At 42.6% G+C, this 26,831-nt stretch overlaps 1 protein-coding gene across 3 annotated transcripts in view; it reads right to left on the bottom strand.

Annotated features, from left to right (window-relative positions):
* Positions 1-26,831, bottom strand: part of CFAP221 (cilia and flagella associated protein 221) — a 59,138-nt gene that overhangs the window by 15,775 nt on the left and 16,532 nt on the right. For all 3 annotated transcript variants that reach the window (XM_061608982.1, XM_061608980.1, XM_061608981.1), the window contains 11 exons: positions 25,179-25,358; positions 24,574-24,674; positions 20,930-21,016; positions 20,710-20,805; positions 19,816-19,916; positions 15,698-15,801; positions 14,078-14,237; positions 12,595-12,727; positions 12,391-12,502; positions 2,456-2,567; positions 123-210 (listed from right to left, as the gene is read on the bottom strand). In XM_061608982.1, the coding sequence (XP_061464966.1) occupies positions 123-210; positions 2,456-2,567; positions 12,391-12,502; positions 12,595-12,727; positions 14,078-14,237; positions 15,698-15,801; positions 19,816-19,916; positions 20,710-20,805; positions 20,930-21,016; positions 24,574-24,674; positions 25,179-25,358 (1,274 nt within the window). The remainder of the gene's footprint in view (positions 1-122; positions 211-2,455; positions 2,568-12,390; positions 12,503-12,594; positions 12,728-14,077; positions 14,238-15,697; positions 15,802-19,815; positions 19,917-20,709; positions 20,806-20,929; positions 21,017-24,573; positions 24,675-25,178; positions 25,359-26,831) is intronic.

The following is a 26,831-nucleotide window of genomic DNA, read 5'->3' as shown; positions in this document are numbered from 1 at the left end:
CAGCAAGGATTCATCTTGTCCACTGTAACAAGATGGATCTATTTCCTTGAACAGATGCACCCAGCAACCGCTTGCAACATACAAACCCACACAGTTCTTTTAAAACAAAAATATGTCTTAACCTTGTACAGTTCTTCTTCTCTCTGTCGGTCCTCAAGAATTTGCTTTTGAAAAGTTGGACAAATTGGATCTTTGCCTAAATGAACTTGCCTGCATTCAAAGTGGAAAAGAGAGAACATTTTTCATTTAAAAGTTCAGCTCAGTCGGAGCAATCGGACTTCTGTCCTTGGTATATTGGGCTACCATTTATTCCATATCTGGATAACTTGCCAAACTTCAACAGATCAGTTGATGGACCAATCAGGCTGCCAATTGTTGATAAATATAAGGATATGGGCATGGTAGTTCTGGGAAAACTGGAATCGGGTTCTATCTGCAAAGGACAGCAGCTTGTGATGATGCCAAACAAGGAATGCCTCCACTCTCACCAGGGGCGCTGTTGAACAAGATCGTCTACGAATGGTTCACTCCTTGTTCCCCCAACAAAAGCAGCTAGACTGGAGAGGACTAGGTCAAGAGCCTTTCCTGTAGTGGCTCCTTCGCTATGGAATGCCTTGTCAACTGACCTCCGCCAGGCACCCTCCTTGCTGTGTTTGCGACGGGCCTTGAAGACTTGGCTCTTTACCCAGGCTGGGGAGGGGACTTAGGTCATTAGTCTGCAGTTCTAGGGGTAGTTTTAATCTTTTGCTTATGTTTTTATGGATTGTATTTGTATTTTATTGTACGTCGCCTAGAGTGGCAGGATAATCCTTACCAGATGGGCGACTAACAAATTTAATAAATAAAATAAAATAAAAATAAAAGTTCAGCTCAATGCTTCTACATCAAGGGTGTGGAACCTCAGGCCCAAGGGCCAAATGTGGCCTTCCAAGCCTCTTTATATGGCCCCTGGAACTCTCCCCAGGCTACATATCTCACTGGCCTGCTTTGTACCCCAAGTGTTTTTGCCTGGCTAAAATGTGTCGTTGAACTCTGATAATGCCTCCTGCTGGTCTCAATGGAGGACTGAGTGGGCTGTGTGAGTGTGCATAGGAACTTGTCCACTGTACGAAAGTCAGTGTTACATATGTTGCTCCATGCACTTTTGCCTTTGGCCACACCCACCACCGGCATGTGGCCCTCAGAAAGTTGCCTAAAAGGGAACAAGGCTCTTGGTCTGACAAAGGTGCCCTACTTGTGTTCCGCATGGATGAAATCAATCCAATGCAAAGCTTCTGTAGATTTTGTAGAATGCCTACCTATAGACCACAATCAACATCTCACCATGCATTTTAAAAATAAATATATCACAGTTAGCCCTTGATTAGACACTTACTGTGCTGATGTTGGCCAATTTTAACATTCTGCATCCATAATACAGTATCCAGACATGGGCAGGCCACAGCTAAACTTAAGCATTTTTAAGGTAAAGGTGTCCCCGCACTTATAGTGTGAGTCGTTTCCGACTCTTAGGGTGACGTCTTGCGACGTTTACAAGGCAGACCATATATATGGGGTGGGATTGCCAGTTCCTTCCCCAGCCTTTCTTTACCCCCTAGCATATGCCGGGTACTCATTTTACCGACCACAGATGGATGGAAGGCTGAGTGGACCTCGACCCCTTTTAGTGGAGATTCGACTTCCTCCTTCAGTTGGAATCGAACTCCGGCCGTGAGCAGAGCTTACCACTCTGCGCCACGGAGGATCATGCATTTTTAAGGCCCACTAATTTCAGTGGAATTTCTGCTGGTGAAATCCTCCTAATTTCAAAATTCTTTCAGATGAATTGTGCCCCATTGATAAGTACTTTGCCAGTGTAGAGTCCTGCATTTTTTCAAATCCAATGACTGCATTTATATTGGCACAGATAAAGACTCAAAACTGGGTTGAATCGCTGATAGTGCTGCAGCTGGTGCAAGGCACGGCACCTAACTTCTGCAATTCTCCCCTCCTATTGCAGTCCCTTGTGCCATATCTCATACTGTTCCAGAGGATCTCTCAACCCTTAGGATAATTGTTTCAGGGGACATGGGGAACTGTACCTTGCACAAGCAGAACTGCTTTCTACTAATGCAAAAGCATCCTTAGACACAACCCAATAGGGTTTTTTTCTTAAATGGTATTTGTCGGTCAGCTATTGATCAAGTTATTTTTTTTAAAAAAACCCTACTAATTTAATTCTTAATATAAATTTTCATCAGATACAAACTGGGAAGCAAATAAACAAACACTTTGTTCAATTTTTACAAAACTTATTTCACCAATATACCAAGCATTGGCTGGTCCATGACCGAAATAAATTCATTCATTCATTCAATATACCAAGCAGGAGTATTAAGGTAGTAACAATGACTTGCTTTGTTTAGGAAAGTGCTATGCATTTATTTCTTCTTGCATACATGCAAGCAACACTCACCATTTAAGCTGATTGGTTATTTCTTCTTGTATGTCCTGTTTTACTTTCAATTCAAAAACAGCTTCTTTCACTTGCCTTGTTCTAGCTCCTCCATCACCTTGTCCTCCTAGGACTGTAGGACACAAGTACCAAGAGGATGTTCAGAAGACAGGGCAAAATAACCCTTCCATACCACCACTGGCCTCTATTGTAAGTGATGAATTATTCAATTTAGAATGGTATTAAAAAGATAGCAGAACTCATCTCTCTTTCTGGCGAGGCACAATATCATGACTCGCTATAACTGTGTTACATATCCTGTTCTGTTTACTCTTTGAACTCATATTTTGTTTATGCAAGTTATGGGGGCCTCCTGACGTCTTAACGTATTTGTTACAGATTTACCCTTGTTCCCTTAGACAAAGAGGGTCATGGTATGTATTTACATGAGACAGGGAGTTTGTGTTTGGGGGGTGAGCTGGGATAGTGTTTTGTAAGTTTGAGATTTGTGTATATGCTCTCTTTTACAATAAAAAGTTAAAAAAAGAAAGCAGAATGTGGAAAATGCATGGATTAGACTGCTACAAAGATCTGTTTCACAGGAGGCAGGGTCTTGAATTAATGATGAAAGGTGTGATGTTATGGGAGTAAGATCCCTGTTGTATGAATATTTTCAGATAAGATGTTTTTTGTTTGTATTATATAATTCAAGAGAAATTTCAGAATTTGAAAGATTAGCATTGATAGTAAAACACATTTGACTAAAATGCATAATTTCCTTCTCGATGTGCGACCAACTCCCTTCAAGTGTTATACACGTGAAGAGGTGACCATATGACAACGATCACAGCTGCACTATTACAGTTTCAGAAGGGAGATACTGGGGCAAAGCTTCACACACAGAGGCTCCTAAGCAGCATCCACATGAACAGGAACAAAGTAACGCTGTACTAGACAGACCTCCAGTATCTCTCACACTGAGGAGTGTCCATTACAGAATTGGAAGGCTAGAAGAGAACTAGAGAACTGAAGGTGATCTCTTTCAATCAGGGGAGGATCCACCATATCCAGATGGAATGGATCTATTTATATATTTATTTACAACAATATTTATAACTACCTGCCCATATGATATATTATTATTATTAAAATTTATATCCTGCACTTCTTCCCGAAGGAGCCCAGATCAGCAAACAAAACAATTTAACAAGAAAAGAAAAACAAACTAAAAGCAGTTAAACATCCCAAAAAACAATGACAATTAAAAACATTCTAAAACACTGTTAAAAATACTGTAAGACACAGAAATGTTCTAGAACACAGCTTAAAGCATAGAGGGTGGTTTCTCTGTGTATATGCATAATAAATAACATGAACAAACTATTCAATAAAATTATAAAAACCATAATATGCATATTATTTATTTCATTCTATTTTCTGATTCACTTCCTATGAAATATCCAGAAGCCATAAATACTAGCATCTAGATTTAACAATAAAAATAACAGTAAAGCACTAGTACCTGTATATCAAAGAATCAGATTAGTAAATATACAGAGATGGCTAAATTAGGTGAACTGTTGTGTTTTATGGTGGAAGCAAGTTTCTCCACCTTCAGACTACCTTCTTAGGGCTCACAAGCCAATCTGACTGGTTTGGAGGTAGAGAAGAAGATGGAAAGTAATATTTACCTCATACTAACATAGCCCTATACTAGACCTGGAGTAAGAAAATGAAATCAATCCACCAAATCTTCCCAAGAAAGAAAACAAAAGGCTGGCTGTTTAAATGAACTATATATGCTGATAATATCCCATTTCCTTTATGCAGCAAGTCCTATTTAGCAAAACCATAAGTCTTAGTATACTTCATTGTAATTGTCAAAGAACTGGTCTGCAACTAAGCACCTTAAAAAGAACGAAGGGTGAAACAGCCTTTTCCCCTCTTCAAAATCTAGGCTGTACTTTTGCTTGATTATGCTGACAGTTTTCTCCCCACCCAACGTTATTATTATATAGAGCTACCCATGTACGTTACATGGTGCTTTACAAAGAATTAAAGGACAGGTCCCTGCCACAAGGAGCCTACAAACCAGAAAACACTACAAGGGACCAAATAGTAGAAGGGGAGAGAATAGAACGGGCAATTGGCCTCACCTGAAGGGTGGTTTTCCCAGGTATCATGCCATCACGTGAGTAGTCATAGCGCCATCTAGCATCCGAAGGCAAGAATGTACTGGAGTCAAGATCTGTGGTGAATGAGCCCCTCCCACTCGTTTCATTCGCGACGAGTCCGGCATGAGACATCTTGAGAGAAAAAGCAACGGCCAATAGGCCTGCCAGCAAGGAAAATACAAGCCTGGCCCAGTAGGGCAAACATTTCTACGAACATGGAGATCCTGACATAACTCTATGCCTAAATGATAAACCTAAACAATATCCTGTAGTAGGTGACATCCCCATTCAAAAATCCTCCAAACGGGAGGGCTGTGATGGCATGATACCTGGGAAAACCACCCTTCAGGTGAGGCCAATGGCCCGTTTTCCCCAGGTAGCCTGCCATCACGTGGGATGTACCAAAGCAGCCCAAGAAGGGAGGGACCACCACTGCTTACTCAGTGCTTACTCATGAGAAAGAACCTGTTGCAGAACTCGCCTCCCAAAGGAAGCCTTGGCAGAAGTGTAGCGGTCTATCTTACAATGTTTGATAAAGGAGTCTGGAGTAGACCATACCGCTGCTCTGCAGATGTCTGCAAGAGGTGCGTTGGTTGCAAAAGTGGCCATAGTGGCAGCAGACCTGGTGGAATGCGCCGTTATTTTACCAGGCACTGGCAACTTTAGTGACTCATATGCCAGGGCAATGCAACCAACAAGACAGGGTAGATTTAGAGACCTTTTTCCGCAGAGTCCTTGGGTGAAAGGATACAAATAATGACTCCATCAATCTTATGTCCCGGGTCTGAGAGAGGTATATCTTGAGGGCCCTTCGGACATCAAGCAACTGTCAGGCCTTCTCCAGTGGATGAGTTGACTTAGGACAAAATGAAGGAAGAACAATGTCCTGGTTACAGTGGAAAGTTGAGCTGACCTTGGGACAAAAGGATGGATCTGAACGCAACATGACTGAGTCCTTGTGGAAAATGCAGAGATGACGCACCGATGACAATGCTCCCAGTTCAGAGACTCTTCTCACTGAGGTGACTGCCACCAGGAACAGGACTTTGAAGGATAACAGTCACAGAGGCACTGACCCAAGAGGTTTGAAGGGAGGGCGCTGAAGAACTCGCAGGACCTTAGGTAGACTCCAGGAAGGAAAATGATGGCACACCGCCGGTGAGAGCAGTTCCCTTCAAAAAGCGCCTGATAAGTGGATGCGAACCCACAGAAACATCAGAGGGGGATGCAGACCTGATTGATGATATCGTGGAGGCGTGACGACGCAAGGTGTTAGCTTTGAGTCCCATTTTCAGGCCTCTATAAAGGAACTGAAGAACTTGTTGTAGAGTAGCTTGAGAAGATCGGCAACCTTGCCCTGCACACCACTTAGAGAAGGCGAGCCACGTACTCTGGTAAATGCGATTCATTGATGGCCGTCTAGATGCCATAATAGTATCGACAACCCCCTGAGATAGGCCTGAGTGAATCAGCTGTCTCCGTTCAAACGCCAAGCCGTCAGACTCAGCCAGTCAGGATCTGGATGCCAGATTGGTCCCTGAGAGAGTAGGTCTGGCCTGACTGGCAGTCTCCAAGGCTCTGTTACTGACAATGCAATCAGGTCTGAGAACCATGGGCAGCAAGGCCAGTACGGGGCCAGCAGAACCAACTGTGCCCTTTGCATCTCAGCTTTCTCAATGTCCTGCCCAGTAGAGGAATCGGAAGGAAGGCGTACAGGAGACCGTCCGGCCAAGGTGTCGCCAGTGCATCCACTGACTCCGCGGTCTGTTCCAGATATCTCGAGAAGTACCAGGGCAGCTGCTGATTGTGATTGGAGGTAAAGAGGTCCACCGAGAAGGTGCCGAACCGGCACTGGAGGAGGTCGAACGTCGCTGGGTGAAGTTTCCACTCCCCCAGAACCACCTGCTGAGCCAGTTGGCTGTCACGTTCAGAGTCCCACTGAGATGTTCTGCTCGCAGAGACATCAGATGACTTTCGGCCCAGTCAAAGATCCGGGTTGCTTCTGCCTGGAGAGCTTGTGATCTCGTTCCCCCTTGTCCGTTCAAATGCGATTTTATGCAGGTGTTGTCCGTCCGGATCAGGATGTGTTCCAACTGGAAGACTGGCTGGAAGTGTCGGAGAGCCAGATGGGCCGCACGCAATTCTAGCCAGTTGATACTCTGACGTTGTTCCAGACTGGACCACAGACCCTGGACAAAGCGGGAGCTACAGTGGGCCACCCAGCCAGTTAGGCTGGCATCTGTCGTTATTACAGTTCTGTCCGGTTTTCGGAACGGAGTTCCCCTGCTGAGGTTTTGAGTTCTTGCCCACCATCAGAAAGATATCCGAAAGGGGAAATCCAGGCAAATGTCGCGATGATTGGAATTGGCAATGTCCGCCTAGAAAGGTAATAGGGCCCACTGGAGAGGCCAAGTATGGTGTCATGCCCACAGAACAATGTGAATGGTGGACATGAATGTTCCCAGCACCTTTGGCAGAAACATCACATCCACTTTTGAGCATTGTAGAAGGCGCCTTGCTATATCTCTGATGGCTGCGATGCGTTCCAGTGATAGGAAGACCCTGGCTTGTACTCAGCACTGGATTAACCATTAAGCAAAATAAGCACGTGCTTAGGACACCAAGGGAAGGGGGACACCATAGAGTATTTTCCCCTAGCTATCATGCCCTTAACTCTCAACTCTTTTACTGCCACACTCGACTTTAGTTGAATTTTTTGTAATTCTCCTTATCTGCTGTGTTCGACTTTAATCTGAACTGTTAAAAAACATTTTCTTTGGTATGGTGAGTGACTAAAGTTTAAAAGTTTGAAGGTGTCAGACATAGACCTCGAGTTCAGTATGTTTGTCTTACAGTTTTTCTGCATGAATTTCAGCGTTTTTCTAATCATTGTAAATATATATATATTGCCTTGCGTATATTTTTAACATTAACGGCCACAAATTGCACAGCTGAGCATTCATTTTCTCAGCTAAAGCATATTAAAAATCCCAACAGAACTACTATGCGACAAGACAGGCTGGATGCCTTGTCTCTGCTAAGTATAGAAGCAGATTTGTTACGCCAGATTAGTTTTGAGGACTTGATCAAAGACTTTGCAATTAAAAAATCTAGGAGAAAACTTTTTAAAGTATAAATAAAGTTATAAGTAGGCAACAATGTCTATAAGCATTATTTTGCATCTTTTGATCCATGTATGCTGAAATGCTATGCATCTTCAAGGTTAGAAAGCAATGGAATAAAAGATGTTTTGTTTTGTACAAATAATGATATTTCTCCATTAGAATATCTTTTTCAAAAATTGTCCACCAACATCGATTTCTGTAGAAAGAGGATTTTCAAAATTGAAAAGTATGCTCTCGAGATCACATGATTTTAATAGAGATAAAATCAGATCTTATTTTGCCTTATAATCTTTGGGAGGGTGATTAAAAATCATTTTCAACAATTTTTTGTATTTGCATTTTTCCCTTATAACAATTTTATTAAGAAATGCATAAAACAGTGTTGAAAATTTGCATTTTTCTGTTACCCTAGTTATAAGTAAATAATCTGCTTATATCGCTTACTGCTATTTAGTGTTAAATAAAATTTTTAAAGAACAGTTTTTATTTAATATAGTTGTAGGGTCTGGCCTGGAAGAAAACTGAATTTTCAATCTCTTATTTCACCTTCAGCACTTATTGAGTCTTAATGTCTTGTTAAGCAATGGAAGGGCTGAGGGGGGCACCATTGTTGGGCTGTGCTTAGGGCATCAGTTGGGCTTAATCCGGTCCTGCTTGTACTGTGTCCAGTATCGCTCCCAGACGCTGTAATTGCCAAGTAGGTTGTAGCTGACTCTTGTCGATGTTGACAAGCCAACCTTGGGTCCTGAGAACCACAAGGGTGCGGAGAACCTGGTCACGCGCGTGCTCCTTGGAGTCCACCCGAAACAATCCAAGCAGGAGCAAATATGGACCCCCTGAAGGCAGAGGTTGGCCACCAGGATGACCAACACTTTGGTGAATACCCTTGGTGCCAACGCAAGCCCGAAGGGCATACCCATGTATTGAAAATGATTGTGGCCAAAGACGAACCTCAGAAACTGTCTGTGGGCAGGGCAGATTGGTATGTGGAGGTATGCCTCCTTTAGGTCGATGGAAGCCAAAGTCTCCCTGCTGTAGAACCTGTATAATTGAGGCAAGTGACTCCATTTTGAACCGTCGATGTTACAAAGCGGTTGACAAACTTGAGGTCCAAAACTGCCCTCCACGACAGATCACGCTTGGGAACTGCAAACAGGATGGAGTAAACACCCCGTGATCTCTCTGCTGGTGGGACTGGTTCTATGTCGAGGAGATGTCAGATTGCTTCCTGCATGACCCTCTGCCGTTCCTGGGTTTTGGGAATGGGGGAGGGAAGGAATCTGTCCAGGGGAGGTAGCCAAACTGTATGCTGTACAGTTGTATGCTGTATGCTGACAGAAAAGATCTCTGATCCAAGAAACTTGGGTTAGCTCCAGCCAGAGTCCTGCATAGTGGAGTAGCCTGCCTCCGATAGGGATGGCGTCAGAATTGCCGACGCTGATGTGCTCCCCGTCTGTATGATGAAGTGGAAGGGCTTTGACATCCCTGGTACTGAGCCTTGCCCTGGAACCACTGTTTGTGCCAAGTTCTCTTGGAGGGTTGGAAGTCTGTAAAATGGGAATCGTGGCCTCACCCCCCAGGCCACGCTCCTTGAAAGGGCTGAAAAGATGGGTATGGCGCAAACCTCCTAAATGGCCTGCGGTCGTCTTTTTTGGACGTGGCTAAAGCAGGGTTTCTGTTGTCTTTAGGATCTACCAAGACTGCTTTAAGGGCTTCTTCGCTGAACAGCAACGCTCGAGTATGGGGCTGTGGATAAATTGACGCTAGCTGTGGTATCCGCGTCCCAGTGATGAAGGCAGAGAGTTCATCACACCACTACTTCTGCAGCCATTGCTCATGCTCCTTGTTGCAATGCATCCAAAGTAGTGTCAGCTACGAATGCAGTCGCTTTTTGTAGCTTGATCAGACCCCTTCTGAATTTGGATGGATCTGGATTTGGGTCTTCCAAGAGCTCGTCCAGCCACATCATTGAGGCTCTTGAAAGATGGAGGCCGCTACAGAGGCTTGAATGGAATAGGCGGTGGCCTCATGGTTCTTTCGCAGGGCGAAGTCTAGCCGCCGTTCTGATGGGTCCTTAAGCTGGGAGTCTCCTTTTGGGAGGAGAGACCAGGACACCAAGTTAGAGATTGGCTGATCTACTCCTGGAACGTTCAGGTGAGTCTTGAACTCAGGAGCTAAAGCATAATGTCTTTTGGCCATGACAGAAAAGCGATGTGGGCGCAGCGGCTGAGCCCATTGCTCTTTGGCCAGCTTGTCAATGGGATCTGGAACCGGAATGAAGGGATCCACCGATCTGCGAGATTTGAGGACCCTGGCCCCCTTCATGGGAGGGGCGAGAGATTGGGTTGGTATGGATTGGAGTCCCAGCATGTCCAAAACTCTTCGGCACAGCAGAAGATAGTCAGCTGAGTCAAACAGACAATAGGAAGAGTCCTCCTCCAATTCTGAATCTTCACTCCACACATCGTTTTTGGCCTGACGAAAGGCCGAAGGGTCCTCCGATCCAGAGTCATCACCTCCAATTCTGCCTCTAGCAACATCAAAAGGATCTGGAGACGGAGGTGGCATAGCATCATTGAGAACATGATGACTCATAGCGCTGGGCTGCCGCTGAGGTACTTGCTGCTGGGAAACTGACTGTAATGGAGAAAAGAAGCCCAGTATATCCTTCATCTGGGAAAGAAACTCGGGGGTCAGTTGCAGGCCTAGGAGATGATCAGGTACAGCTGCCTAAGGCTCTGAGGGCAGGGGTTGCCCTTGTTGGGTCAGGTGAAGATGAGCTGATTGGTGAGATGTCGTCGCCATCCACTGAGATGGGCAGTCCAAAGTTGGTTGACTAGGGAACCCCCCAAACTCGTCACCTGACAAGCCAGTAGGTGAGTGAAAAAGAGCTGACAATGCCTGCTGACCAGTGTCCCCCACATCAGGAACTGAAGCATATTGAGCTCGCTTGGAGGCACTATGGGTAGAGAGGTGTTCAGTTTTGGCGACAGCCTTGGAGTGGAACTTGGAATGCTTGCACTTTGAAGCCTTGTGATGCGATTGAAGCTTGCAATGCTGGTTATCACCTGTCTGCAGATCTGTCTCGGGTCGCTGATCTGCCATTATAACATGCAGCAATGCAGGTGGATAGGAGCCCTGTTCATGTGCTGGTAGATGCAGTAGTCGAGATGCAATCTGAGGGGGCCAGGCTTAGATGTGCCTCCATGGAGGCACAATACTGCTCCTGTGCACTATATGAGACAATGGATCGTAGTACACGGCCACAGGTGGAGGGGGGTGCAGCACCGGTCCTGTGCACTAGCTGAGGAAATATATCTGTGCACTATATGAGACAATGGATCTCAGTACACGCCCACAGATGGAGGTGAGGGTGGTACTGGTTCTGTGCACTAGCTGAGGAAATATACCTCAGTACACACCCAGTGGGGTGTGTGTGCGGTACTGCTGCTGTGCACTATAGCAGGTAAAGAAGTGGTAGTACATGCCCACGGGGGGGGGGGTGCGGTACTATTCTCAGTACTGTAGATTCAGTAGCCTCTATATCCTGAATAGAAATAAATTCTCTAGAAAGATCCTATTACTGTTAATTCAATCAAATAAAAAGGGGCGGGAAATTCAAATTTTAAAAAGGGCAAGAAAGTTAACTTGGAGAGGACCTAAACAAAAAAGGCGGTCGTGGATCTTGCTGCCGCCCAGGTGCACTTAATCAGCCGGAGGGGCGAGACAGGTAAGTGGCTGCCCGCAAGCCCCCCAAGGCTAATAGCCAGGGAGAGGCGGCAACCAGAGGCCTCCCGTGCAAGCTGCTGTAGAAATGGCGGCAAAGAGGAAGGTGCAGGAGCGCAGTAATGCCTGATGGTGCTGGGGAGCCGTGCTTTGGAAGTGGGACGGTCGAGAAGGGGCTGCCTGCTGAGGCAGCAAACGGCCGCAGGGATGAGCTGCGGCAGCAGCCAGCAGGCAACAGGAGCCACACACTGATGCCTGAAGTGGAGGAGGCGCCAAAAAAGCAGGTCATGAGGCAGACGCCGCAAGAGTGGCGGGTGCTGCAGGGTTGGGAACAAAGGCGGGAGAGCCAGGCGCAATAGCACTGGGTTCTTCCCCGCCTAAGAGAGGGGGGGAGACGCTGCCGCTGAAGGCAGGGGCAAGAGGACCCTCAGCGCAGTCCGCGGTACTAAAAATTAAAAGTGGGAACAGGGAGAGGGAGGAGGGGGGAAACCAAGCACCACCTCACTGAGGCAGGGAGGGGGGGGAGAGACCCCAGGACAAAAGGCCCCAGCGGGCTGGGAGCCAGCAGAAGCCCCACCACACTCACTCACACACACACTATACAAACACACACACTGAAAGCACTAAATCCTACTCTAGCCTTACGGTACTGGAGAGATGAACAGCCTCGGATGAAGGCAAGAATGAAACTGGAGTGGGAGGGGCTCACTCCCCACAGATCTTGACTCCAGTACATTCTTGCCTTCGGACACTAGATGGCACTATGACTACTCACGTGATGGCATGCTATGTGGGGAAAATGCAGATATAAGCATGGGAAACAGTATGCAATTAATACACTTACTTAGCCTTTGTTGCCAATTCTATCTATTCCAGGCATGCCTGGAAATCTCCATATGACATACAAACATTTAACACTCAAAGCTGTTACCTTCTCTTAAGTATTTAATATTTAATTTGCCTGGTTCCTGCATCAAAACAGTTGCCACAGCATAAGGATTTGACAAATCAGCTGGAAAGCGCAATTTTTTATATTCAATGGCCTGTGAAATAAAATATGGCATGTCAAAACAACTAATGGGCCCAATTTCTTTTTAGCAACAATATATTTTTATAATGTCCTTTAAATCCCTACCTGTACTTTTTGTAGGGGGCTGCACTGTTCAAGTTTTGGTGATATTGTCTTCTGCTGTAGGCATACCACTACTTTTTCAGGAGACTTCGGTATTTTCTCCAAAACTGCTTCTTGCTTCTCAAAATCTTGTTTCCTTTTTGAAGACACACACCTTTTAATACCCATAAACAAAGGTATGCCTACAGTTGTGGTTGAAAAAACATTGGCATATAATTGGGAGTATAAAACATTGGGTATCCAAGTCTTCACTCACTAGGTAAGCTCCAGCAATGGCAGAAGCTTTTGAGAGAATGACATCTTCCATAGCGCTCAGAACCATCGCACCTTACCGACACATTGGGACAATGGAGGAGAAAAAATATGTATATCCTGCCTCTTTTTCCTGTTTGCTTCAGCTGTTGTTCTTTGCACAGAGCTCTTTTCTACTGAGCTTCAAGGTAAGAGAAAAGAGTGAGCATTTTTGTGGGACCTGGCGAGAATGGAGCGGGGTGGAAATGGGTGAGGGTGGCCCCAGGATTTGTTCTCTGCCTCAGATTTTAGATATGGGCCAGAGAAGAATTTGGAAGTTTATAAAGTTTGCCTCTCAAGACTGGTTAAGAGACTATGAAAGCCGCCTACACCGTTTTGAAAGCATTTTGATTCCATTTTTTTTCTTTTTACATTAAAAAAATTATTTGAAAAATGTATGCTCCCCATACTATTTGACTCCAGTGAGGAAATACTTGTCTATATTAGGGAATTAGATGTCTATGAATTCTGAGGCGAACTGACCCCACCGCCTGCTAATGTGCAGATTGGAACATAACTGGATTTTGCACATCTCTAAATTTTGTAATACAGCTCTCAGCTCAAAAAATGTACCAAAAATGCATATTTTAGGATAAAATATGTTGGAAAATGTGTACCTAGAGAAAAAATACGTATTTAAACACTTTTTAAAATACATGTTTAAATATACATTTTCATAGAGATTTTGATGTTTTTTTAAAATTGCACATTAATGCAGAAATGGGATAGAATGGACTTAGGAATGAACATATGTGAAACTGATATGGACTGGAAATAGACTGATCTTTCCATCCCTAATTTATACATAAATACACATTTGATGTTGGAATTCAGTTTGATGTCAGAAATTGCACCACTGGCCACATTAAACAGTATGCTTACTGCAGTCTCCCCAAACAAGATGAAGAGCAGGATCCAGAGTAAGTTAGAGTAACTTGGCTCCAACTGTAATCAGTGGGACATTGTGGCTAACTTTTCCCTCCGATTTCAATGGTGCCACTAATTTTCTCTGGATCCAGCCTGATGTGTTTATACATTTACGTGTTTATTCTTGGATCATTTGTTTTATTTCTGACATGCAAATGACAGGCTGTTTTGATGGGACATCCTCTCCTAAGAAATATTATTTCATAAAAGTCTCAGCGAAACACAAATGAATAAAAAAATGTTCAATGCAGGTACTGACACCACATACATTAAACTAGGGTGTGGTGTTGATGTTCCTGTGAATGCACATACATAAGGTTTTGAATTAAACTGTGAAATCCACAATTGTATTTTCATCTGGGCTGTTCCATATTCAAATGGTGCAAACTTAACTATCACTTCTGCTTTCCCATTGGCAGGAATCATCCCTGTAATGAATGAATGAAATGTAATTAGTGCAATTCACTTTGAAGTCATGTTAACACTTTTATGAATGCAAGAAATACACAAAGAAAGGTTTAAGAATTAAACAGGGCAAGACAATTAAATTGTGCAAAACAACCAGGGATTTTTGAAAGCTTAGCTTGAGAGGCCTTAAAGGTGATATAAATTTGGCCAGCTTGACTGGGAAGCCAATTACTAGTATAAATAAGTAGTCAGCGACACTTCTTAGTAAAAACAAACATACATCACTAAAGCTCAATATTTTTGGAACCTTCTTCCATGATACTTTTCCCCATTACTTTCACTCAGTTTGACCTTCGAAATACTCTGTACTTTCCTTCTCACTATCAGCCCAAAGTATGGGCCCAATTTTATGGAAGTCTCTTTCGGTTGACGTCAGACAGGCCCCCTTGCCTGTTGAATTCCAGCGCTCACTGAAGACTTTTTAAAATTCTAGCTGGCATTTTAATTCAGTCCTGATTTTAAAGTTTTAACTAATTTTTATTTTCTTTGTATTGTATTCCTTTTACAATGCTTAGAGACAACAGTAGTTAAGCAGTATATAAATTGTCCAAATAAATAATCACTTTTGAGCACCCTAGTGCAGATAAGCTACATCTAGCATAGTACATTTTTGTTACACAACAGCCACTTCTGCTTTGGCACAGAACAGTGGTGGGGAGCCTGTAGTCCTGCAAATGCTGTTAGGCTACAACTCATCAGCTCTAGGTAGCACGGTCAAGGATTATGCGAGTTGTAGTCTAGCAACATTTGGACTGTTATCAGTTTCCCATCCCTGGTTTAGAGAACAGGAGGGCTTGCGGGTGGTATCTGGCCTACTAAGGATGTCATCCTTATTAGACTATCGTTGAAGAAAGTCCAATTGTACTTGGTGACACTTATTTCTGAGTAAAAATGTTTAGGATCAGACTGCAAGAGTAAGAGAACTGGGAGGGTTGTACTAGTGGCAGTGAGACAGCCTAGTTGGCTGGATCTGCTCAACAAGAGTTATCTTCTTAATTTGTGATGAAGAGGGCAATCCTAACCTCCGCACCACCGGTGGAGAGGCGGGGCCACTACCATATCTGCAGCCTTGCTGTTCATGGAACTTCGGAAGGGGGCAGGACAGTTGGGCCAATTTCATCATGTGACAGCATGAGAATGACTTGGGATCCAGAGAATTCCAGGCTGGGTCAGTCTCACCCCCTCCCTGCCCTTGGAGCCCTGTTTCAGGACTTTCTGCTAGCTTCTGTCAGTAAGACTCCTGCCTGCCTGGACAATCAGCAACTGGCGGGAAGCCAGCTGGGCAGAGAGACTCGCTTATTCCACACACACCCAAGCCTGGCATAAGGGGTGGTGGCAGATTGCTCTATATTGTTATATGTTATTTAAGATACTAGCATTCAAACATTAATGTAGTAATGCTTCCCATCTAAGATTTTACCAGATATTGGATGAATAGCAAAGGCTTTGTGAGGCTGAAGATACTCAAAGTGGAACTCAAAATCTATGGGACAGCTGCACTGCAGGGGGATCACATATTCTTTACTGGAAAAGGTGAAACAGGACAAAATAATTAGAAATAATTAAATTAATGTTCATTAGCACACTTGTCCCTCTGTGGGCGGCATGACAGATACGAGATGAATTGAAGAGGTAAGCACTAAGACACACAAATATGAAGTCCTTGTCATATTGACATAGTACATGATCCAGAGAAAGGTGACAATCAAGGAATATTTTTATTAAAATTAGCAATTCTTGGAAGAGGAAAACCCACACTCATCTGTAAATAATGATCATGTATTTAACTTCCTTTGAAGTTGTTTGTATTTTTTCATTATTGTCATGGATAAAAACCTATATTATATTATGACAACAATAAAAAAGAAAAGAAAAGGCAGCTGAAATGTTTCCATGGGCAAAAGCACTAATCACTGCACTGGCATAATTCAGATCATGGTGGACAGAAGGTTGATCTACTGGTAGATCTCCAAGTGGTTTGCACTAGATCAACAAGGATTTCTGACACCCAATGATACAAAATGACACACACGCACACCCAGTCATACTTCTGAAATGGGATAACAAGGAGTAGATTTTTGCATGGAAAGACTGTGAGTTCCATTCAGTTCCATTACTCAAAAGAAATTCCTGGGTTCAGAATTATTTAATGCCAAGCACATGTCTTTTGTACCAGGCTCTAGTGAGTGAATCTCAGGATTCTAGTGAAAAATAAAGAAGATTCTGCAAGCCTGAAGTCTGCCTGCTACTGACTTAGATAATATTTTCCCTTTAGGAGTGAAGCACTGAGGCTGCATCCTATACTCATTTTTACTTGAGACTCAGCCCCACTTAACTAAATGGGACAGGTATAGGATTGTACTGCACATCCTAGATTAAAAATGTGCAACCTTGTAATCAAGGCGTTTTAGAATTTGGTTTTGATATATTCAGCAAAAATATCTGGCAGAGACACTCAAGTTGTAGGTGGAAGGTCACCGTTTTGACGTACCCCCCACCCCTGGCCACACACTGACCACACATTGAACACTTCCCCCCCCAACTGCTGAGCACACACTGCACATAGAAAGAGATAACTTCATCTATTTTTCTAGCATGGAGAGCTTTCAGAAACATAATTTCTCCATCTGTGGTCACACGTGATACTGTTGAACTTGTAATTTGGCTCTTACTTGTGAGGGAACATCTATTGATATCAATAAAGTTTATTTACAACAAGTGACTGTGATTAGTTCATGTCTTTATTCCATGATTAGGACAGTATCCTAAGCCAAAAAAAGCTGTGCTCTGTAGCTGCCTGCTACCTCCTTGTTGGATGCCCTATGCATTTTCCAAAAGTGCAACCTATTTGTAGAGATTTTTGTATGTCTGGCTTTAGTTAGTCAAAACAAAATGGCTTAGAAAAACACTACATATCTTTGCCACATTAAAAAAACATTTTACTCAAACAACTCCAAGTTTTTATAAACTGTTGACTAAAATCTTGCCCAGCTGATTAATCAGAAAAGTAGTTTATATGCAGTATTTCCTTGAAATGTTTTAAAAGGTTGGATGAAGAATAGAAACAGAGAGTCTCACTGCTTGGAGGGTTTTTAACATTTCTAATTTTAGGAGCAGTTGTGCCCTTCCTCAGAAGAAAGACATGAGTAGATAGGGTGAGATGGGGGTGGGTGGGGAATGGAATTGATCATGGGACTCAGGAAAGATTTAAAAAAAGATAAAAAGGAGTACGCTCAAAAAGGAGTATGACTCAAAAAGCAGCATTTGCATTTTATGTTTAAAAGCAAAGAGGCTTCAATGAGGTCACTGCGTAAATAGGAGTTCTGAGACAGAGTTACAGTGCAAACATGTCTATTCTGAAGTAAGCTCTACTGAGTTCAGTGATGCTTACTCCAGGCAGGTTTACATTTAGGTACAACCTAAATGTTGTACTCTTCCATCCACAATGGCTTTTGAGAAGGTTAAGTAAGGGGATCTTAAAAGAAGTAAAGGCAATCTATGCCTCTTTTAATTTCAGATATGGGCTTTCCACTACAGCATGGAATGAACTTAAGATCCCATCTTGTAACTTTTTGAAAAAATGTACAATTAAAGCTGGTATCATAAACCCAAGGTAAGTCATAGGAACATAGAAGTTGCCTTATACTGAGTCAGACCATTGGTCCATCCAGCTCAGAATTGTCTACACTCTATATGCGGCTGCCCTTGAGGTTGGTCCTGAAGCTGCAGCTGGTGCAAAATGCAGCAGTGCAACTGCTCACTGAGGCAGGGTATCACTAATATGTCACCCTGCTGCTGAAAGAATTACCCTGGCTACCCATTAGCTACTGGGCTAAGTTCAAGGTTCTGGTTTTGGTGTACAATGCCCTATACAGCTTGGGATACCCCTTATATACCCAGTTGATCACTAGGCTCTGCTGGTGAGGGCCTCCTGCAGATACCATCTTATCAAGAGGTCCATTCCGCATAACATAGGAAGCTGACCTTTAGTGTAGAGGCACCCACCCTTTGGAATTCCCTCCCCTTAAATATTAGACAGATGCCATCTCTGTTATCTTTTCGGCGCCTACTGAAGACCTTCCTCTTTCAACAAGCCTTTTAAGTGGAGACCTTACTCCAAGTCTGTGTTGGAACCACTTTTTAAGATGTTTTTAAAGCTTTTTAAAAGTTTGTTTAAAGACATTTTGTTATGGTTTTATAGATCTTTTGTTTTATTTTTATTTTTAATAACAACAACAACAACAACAACAACAACAACAATGACACCAAGCATGGAGCAGGCTGGGCAAAAAAAGGATTTGCAGGCACTGCCAATCAAACCCTATGCATAATACCCTGCGGGACTCTTTGCAAGCCCCAATTCTATGCACACCAGCTCTATGAAAGCCCTGGTTATCAGCTGATTGTCAGTGCTTGCATAGAGCTCTGCACATTGTTTTGAAGTCCCAAAGATTAGCTGACTGCCAGGGCTGTAAAGCGCCATGCATGGGCTGAAAAACAGGATACTTGATGTCATTGTGATGTTAAGTGGGCAACCTTGTCTACCTGTCAAACGTAGCCCGCAGGGCATGCGGAATAATAAGGACCCAGCCCACCTGCTAGGTCTAGTTCCCCACACCTGGCTTCATGTATCTGTATTATGTTGGAAACCACTCTGTGATTACTATATAATGAAGGGCAGTCTAAACATTTTGTTAACAAATACTGGAATGCATGCAAGAGAAATTATTCTGTGACGATGGGGATGGGCCAAGGGTCAGTGGTAGAGCACATGCTTTGCATGCAGGAGGACCCAGGGTTGTATTCAATATAGCGCTAAGCTGATTGTTTCACTGTGCAAGGAGAAACCTTTGCACTGATCGAACAATCTCCCCATGCGTGCCGCCTAAATCTGCTCCTGGTTTCCCCCCAACTTTCTACGGCAGATCTGAAGATGGCACAAGTTGCACATTGGGGGAGAAGAGGGGGAAATCCTGTTGTGCTAGTGCTAACTCTTTGCTAGCACAACTTCTTAGTTGAATACCACCCCAGGTTCAATCTCTGGCATCTCCAGTAGGGGTGGGAAACACTCCTCTCTGAAACCTTGGAGAGCCTGTGTTAATTTAAGTAAACAATAATGAGCCACATGGATCACTGGTCTGACTCCTTATAATGCAACTTTGTATGTTTATACAAGACACCATTTCTGTACTATAACTCTGTAATAAGAGTCTAGTGCTGATGGAAAACATTTACACGCAACTAATGCTGCCACGGCAATATTGCTAGAATATAAACACAGTCTCACAGAAATCTCATTAGACTTGGAGAGAAACAGCATGATAGCTACAGATAATCTAACAAAATAATCAAATATATTTTACATTGCCTGCTCGCTGAAAGAAATATGCACACATATATTTCCTGATAGAGTTAATATATGAAGACAAGGTACTCAGTTTTATTTTCCTCCTCTGTCACATTATGCTAATTAGCTCCGAATAAGAAACACTTTAAAGTGTTTTTTTTAAAATAAATTACCCCATGATAACAGCTCACCATTGTCCCAGAGGAACATCAGATAAACTAATGAAGGACGGAAATTCTACAGTATTCATCACAGGATAGGCATGTAGGGGAACCAGCAATGTGTCGTCTCCCTGGAGGAAAAGCCAAGGAGGAAATTACACAAATTATTACAAGAGATAAATTTTAATTGATATGCACTGGGCTAGCTACCTACTGGTTCCTTCTGTACTACTCAGTTACGGAAGTCAAGGTTATGTGGACCACAGGACTTTTGTGAAAAGTGCCTGGCTTTTCGGTAAAGAATATTGGAAAAATCTGCAATGTGGGGAAAAAGATCTACAGCCTAATTTTATACGTGTTTCCCAAGCTGCAAGTCCCACTGAGGGCTTACCCCATCACCAGAACCACCATTTATTATTTGTAAAAGGGCCAAAGATATACTAGTGCAACAATGGAAACCACACACACATCAGAGGTTTCTATATACAAACATTTCTCTGCATCCTCCATCCAGGCCAGGGAGAGGCATTATCACAAGTCAAGGATACATTCCAGCCAGGCAAAAGCACACCAAGAAGATGCAGAGCAGGTTTGTGAGGGGTGCGGCCTGGGGAGAGTCCTGAGGGGTGCGGCCTGGGGAGAGTCCTGAGGGCTGGACATAGAGACCGGGAGGGTAACATTCAGCCCTTGGATCTGGGGTTCCCCATCCCTAGCCTAGATTTTGGTGGCTTTTTAGGAATTCTGATAAAATATAGATTTTTGTCTTTAAAAGTATGTTTCTAGGCCGCATGGGATGAGAAATTCTTGTAAACATAGTCTTTTACTAAAATCTTCAGAATCCAGGTAAGAAACTTCATCTTCTGCAGTACGGGCATGTAGAAAAGGTATATACCAAGGTAATTTTTTTTTCTTGTGGTGTCTTACCTGAGAATGGATTCGGATACAGTCATAATAGTATCGCCATTCATCAGGGCAGAAATCGACCGTAATTGTAAAGGACAAGCCAGGGACAAGTCGATGCTATAAAAGAGAGGATAATTCCCCAAGAAACATTGAATAACCATTTATATTGCAATTTGATGCGGTTGAAAATGGAAGTGAAGAATTAAATTCAAATGATCTGAAGGTTCTTACTGACACTTACTATTTTGCTGTATTTGATCTGGAAATACTTCGTCTCAGGTGGAATAATATGGACATTTATAACATCACCTGAAATATTCACAAGTTTCTGTAGAACAAAATAAACATCATTAAAAAAAGGGGGGAGAGAAATCTAAGTTTTAACATCTCAAGTGACAAATTTATAGGCTCAGGATGTGTAACTGTAATTGATGTGAACTGCTATGTAGTGACCCCTGAAAATATGTTCTTGATCAATCATTTTCTTTCCTTCAGTGCTGTTCTTAATGTTCTTTTCTTTGTACTTGCAAAAAAAAAAGTTTTTAGAAAATGATCTAGTTACGTTTGAAAAGAGTGGCCATATTTGCATGTCATGCTTAAACTATGGTAGAGTGAGACATTCACAAACAAGGAGCTACAACAAGCCTTGGCCTGGCACCTTCTCCCCTCCCCATGGCCTAAGGAGATCGTTTGGCAGCATTTTCAGTTCCCCTGAAACTCGGCTTGCTGTGCCTAGAGATGGGGGGGGGAATCCATTTTTTAAACTGATTTAAACCTAGATTTTGGTGGTCCCTACCTGATTGAGTTTTGCTCACATTGGATTACCTCTTGCATTAAGTGCTGGCTTATTTATGTCTGAGCCACTTGTGCACTGTCATTTTTTTTTAAAAAGCCTAATTATATGAAAAAATTATACACACATAATGTATACATACATATGAAAGAGTCAAGCCCCATTTTGTACTATATTTCTGCAACATAATAATATATAATATTATTTATACTGTTATATGCATTGTTGTATGCATATGCTGGTTACTTTAGGAAACATGGAGTGCATGCATGTACTATTACACATATAATAAAGTGTATAATAATGCATGTAATATGTGAGAATTGTTCATGGCTTTAGTGGAACCAGGAGGGAAAACTTGCTTCTTGTCAAAATTAAGGAGCAAGATGGGAATTAGGAAAAAATTAATGCAGATAAGAGATTTACAGAAAATTCTATCCTCAGTTTTGTTGCCCAGACCTGGGATTGTGGTTTATTGCCAACTGAAGCTAGCCTGAACAAGCAAGCTTCATAAACCATTGTTTTGAAGCAGACAATAGTTTGTTATAAACCATGATCCCTGGTTTGGAAGATGCAACAAGCCAAGATTTAGTGAAACAAAAAGTAAATACTGCCAAGGTCCTCCTCTTAGCTGTGCAGGAGGAGAAGAGCGTGCAAGTCCAAGACTCTCTGTGGCGTCACCCTGCTTGTGCACATCTCGCTAAATCATGATTTAGTGTGACATGCTGATATGGCTGTGATGTCCTTATATGTTAAAAACTGTAAATGGTGGCAGCGGTGAAGGAAGAAATTGTAACATCGTCAAGTATCCAGAGCAACCCAGGATTGTATGCTTTATAAACAAAGATACAGGGGGGTTGTGGACAGCAAGGGCACCCAGACACAAAGTAACAAGCCATAGGGAGACTAAGGCGAAGTCTCTAGCAGTATTGTTTACAGGGAGTGGCTGGTGGTGCTGCCTAGCACTGGGATCTTGAGAGATCTGTGCTAGAGCGGAGTGAGAAAAAATAAAAACGACGATCCTGACTGGTGGTGTCCTGAGGTGGTGCCTAGTGAAAGGCGGTAGCCACAAGCAGGTGGGAACCTGACAGGTGGAGGCAAAGGTGGGATCGTCACAATGGCCGGTAGGTAATTACACATGTATTATTTCATTTCAGCCTACTACCTAACAATATGGATGACTGAAGAAACTCTTAAAATGGTTCATGAGAGAAGGAAAGCAAAAGCAAAAGTTGATAGAAACAAGGTTAGAACCCTAAATGCAACAACACAGTGACTAGTACGCAGGGACAAAGAGAACTATTACAATAGTTATTGCATAAACATAGAAGAGGACAACAAAAACGATAGAACAAGAGCCCTATTCCAAAAGATTAGAGAAATGAAAAGGAAATTTAAACCAAGGGTAGGGATGTTGAATAATCAACAGGGGAACACACTGACTGACTGAGATGAAATAAAAGGAAGATGGAAGCAATATACTGAAGAACTCTATAAAAGAAATGCCAGGAAGACAGATTCATTCATTGAGGAACCATGTGATGGAAGAACCAGAAATTGTAGAATGTGAGGTGAAAGCTGCTCTTAAAATACTTGGAAGAAACAAATCACCAGGAACAGATGGCATACCAATAGAGTTCATTCAAGCTACTGAGACTGAATCGGTCCAAATTTTGACAAAAGTTTGTCAACAAATATGGAAAACTAAACAATGCCCCCACAGACTGGAAGCGTTCCATATACATCCCAATTCCAAAGAAAGGGGATCCAGGGAATGCAGTAATTATCAAACTATTGCCTTAATATCTCATGCAAGTAAAGTAATGCTCAAGATTCTACAACAAAGGCTCTTACCATATATGGAGCGAGAAATGCCAGACGTCCAAGCTGGATTTAGAAACGGAAGAAGCACCAAAGATCATATTGCAAACTTATGTTGGATAATAGAATGGACCAAGGAATTTCAGAAGGAAATACCCTGTGCTTTATAGATTACAGCAAGGCCTTTGGTTGTGTAGATCATGAAAAACTATGGAATACTTTAAAAGAAATGGGGGTGTCACAGCATTTGATTGCCCTGATGGGTAACCTATACTCTGGACAAGAGACTACTATAAGAACAGAATATGTAGAAACCAATAGGTTCCCAATCAGAAAGGGTGTGAGACAAGAGTGTATTTTAGCACTCTACTTGTTTAATCTATATGCAGAACATATCATACAGAGAGTAGAATTGGACCAAAAAGAAGGAGGTGTGAAAATTGGAGGGAGAAATATCAATAATTTAAGATATGCAGACGATACCATACTACTAGCAGAAACCAGTAACGATTTGAAACGAATGCTGATGAAAGTTCAAGAGGAAAGCACAAAAGCAGGACTACAGCTGAACGTCAAGAAAACTAAAGTAATGACAAAAGAAGATTTATGTAACTTTAAAGTTGACAACAAGGACATTTAACTTGTCAAGGATTATCAATACTTTGGCACAGTCATTAACCAAAATGGAGACAATAGTCAAGAAATCAGAAGAAGGCTAGGACTGGGGAGGGCAACTATGAGAGAACTAGCAAAGGTCCTCTATGGAAAGATGTATCACTGAACACCAAAGTCAGGATCATTCAGACTATGGTATTCCCGATCTCTATGTATGGATGTGAAAGTTGGACACTGAAAAAAGTGGATAAGAGAAAGATCAATTCATTTGAAATGTGGTGTTGAAGGAGAGCTTTGCGCATACCATGAACTATGAAAAAGACAAATAATTGGGAACAAATTAAACTAGAACTATCACTAGAAACTAAAATGATGAAACTGAGTTTATCATACTTTGGACACATAATGAGAAGACATGATTTGCTAGCAAAGACAGTAATGCTGGGAAAAAACAGAAGGGAGTAGAAAAAGAGGAAGGCCAAACAAGAGATGGATTGATTCCATAAAGGAAGCCACAGACCTGAACTTACAAGATCTGAACAGAATGGTTCACAACAGATGCTTATTAGAGATCACTGATTCACAGGGTCACCATAAATCGTAATCAACTTGAAGGCACATAACAACAACAACAAACCTAACAATAAATTACTTACCAGAACTTGTTGGTGATGTTTTTCTATTTCATACCCTCCATAATGCATTATGGAAGGTTTAGCCTGTATGACATTATTTCTTACAAGCTTTGTATAAATCTCTGAAATTAAAAGGAACAAATGAAAGAAGGCTTAAGTAATAATTGGTATACTGTGTCAGATTAGCTGGATCAGAGCCCAATTAAGGTTTGTCATGACCAGCTTGTTCAAATTGAGTAATGAGGCTTAGCTACTGTGATTATCTTGGGTGGTTTGGTGCCATGGTCTATTTAGCCCAGCTGCTTCTTTACAGAAAAAGCTACCAGATACCATGCTGACTCACTCCCAGCCTGCCACTATAACTCCTTTCCCCTAGACCCATGATTTTTTTCTTTTCGTGTATGTTCCCCCTCCCCACCTGGGCTAAGTGGACAAAGATTTTGGTGGCAGTTCTCACTGTAAACCACCAGGGTAACTTTGGATCTAGCCCAGATTAAACATGGGAGTGCTTGGTCAACCAGTCAATTTCATTAGCAGCAAGTCCGAGGCCTTCAATAACCTATAATCAAGAACTCCTTCTGCATCAAGAACTCCTTCTACATGAGAATATTCAATCAATCATTTACTCGATTCCAGAAGGTGATTGGGGACATCAGTTCCTTTCTTAGGCTCCCCCACGAGACTGTCCAAAAGAGACTGTACTTTCTTCTGTGATCCTTTGGTGTTGCTAAAGTCAGAACAGGCTGCAGTAACCACCTCCATCCTCTTGTGGAAAACAACTTCCCAGGCATCAAAATGATCATTCCCTGTAATCAAATGCAAAAATATAGTAGCATGTATGGAAATTCTACATGTACAAACACAACCTGTTGTGCAAACTCTTAGCTGAAAGTTCAAATCCTACTGCAGCTGATGAGGTTGTAAACAACCTGATGAACATTTCCAATGATTTTAAAAAAAACAACACCAATGATTATCATCAGCTTGAAAGATTCTCTCCCGCCTCTGGCACAGCCCAATGGCAACTATTTTACTAAACTGCTACCATGGCTTAGCCATAATTACATATTTGTTCACTAATAGGCAAAAACCTTGTGGTTTAAGAACATATGTATAGCCCACAAACATTTCTATCAAACTTTAAAAAGCAGGGCAGCTATAGTGAATGCAACAGGGGAGCAGGAGACCTGGCCTCCTCTCTGAGATATTGGACTGTGCTACAAATTTGTCAAAATGCAAAGACAATTTGGCTTGGTCTTTCACATATTCACAGAAATAGAAACAAAAGAAAATGATTTCCTATAGGAAACTTCACTAAAATTGCAAAGTAAATCAGACCATCTGATAAAGTGACCATCTGAACTATATCAACTGTCTTAATAATGTTGCTTCCTCCCTGCTAAAACAAGATCAGCACAACACATGTCTTCTTTCTATTATTTGGGCTGATTGCAGATGTTGCCACCACTCACCATATGCTCAGAAAAGGCACGTTACCAAATTCTTCCAACCTACACAGGAAGTGGATTGGACTGTGAAAGACCAACCCAAATTGTCTTTGCATTTTGACAAATTTGTAGGGCAGTACAATATCTCAGAGAGGAGGTCAGGTCTCCTGCTCCCCTGATGCATTCACTATAGCTGCCCAATTTCCCTGCTTTTTAACGTTTGATAGAAATATCTGTAGGCTACAGGTACATTCTTAAACTGCAAGGGTTTTTTTGCCTCTTAATGAATTTCTCTGCTTTTTAATCCGTGAGGTAAGAAATGGGATACTGTGCAAGTTTGCTGAGAATGGCTTGATCATTTGCATGCTTATTGAGTTCAGTGGGATTTACTCCCCTGCAATCATGCTTAAGATAGGTGAAACTGACCACAGGGGATGGGAATGGGGGGAGGAGGAGAGGGAGGGGAGGAGGAGAGGGAGGGGAGCAGGCATGAGGGGGAGAGGAGAAGAACAGGTTTGATCATTTGCATGTTTATTGAGTTCAGTGGGATTTACTCCCATGCAATCATGCTTAGGATAGGTAAAACTGACCATGGGGGAGGAGGAGGAGGAGGGGGAGGAGGAGGGAGGGAGGAGGAGGGGGAGGGAGGGGGGAGGGAGGAGGAGGAGGGAGGGGAAGGAGTGTATTGGAGGGGGGCAAAGGAAGGGGGAGGAGAGGGCAGGTTTGATCATTTGCATGCTTATAGAGTTCAATGGTATTTACTCCCATGCAATCATGCTTAAGATAGGTAAAACTGACCATGGGGAGGAAGGAAGAGGGGATTGGAAGGGG

This window comes from Rhineura floridana, chromosome 2, assembly GCF_030035675.1.
Source record: "Rhineura floridana isolate rRhiFlo1 chromosome 2, rRhiFlo1.hap2, whole genome shotgun sequence".
NCBI lineage: Eukaryota > Metazoa > Chordata > Lepidosauria > Squamata > Rhineuridae > Rhineura > Rhineura floridana.
The sequence above is the reverse complement of the archived record's forward strand: the minus strand, read 5'-3'. Positions and strand labels throughout refer to the sequence as shown.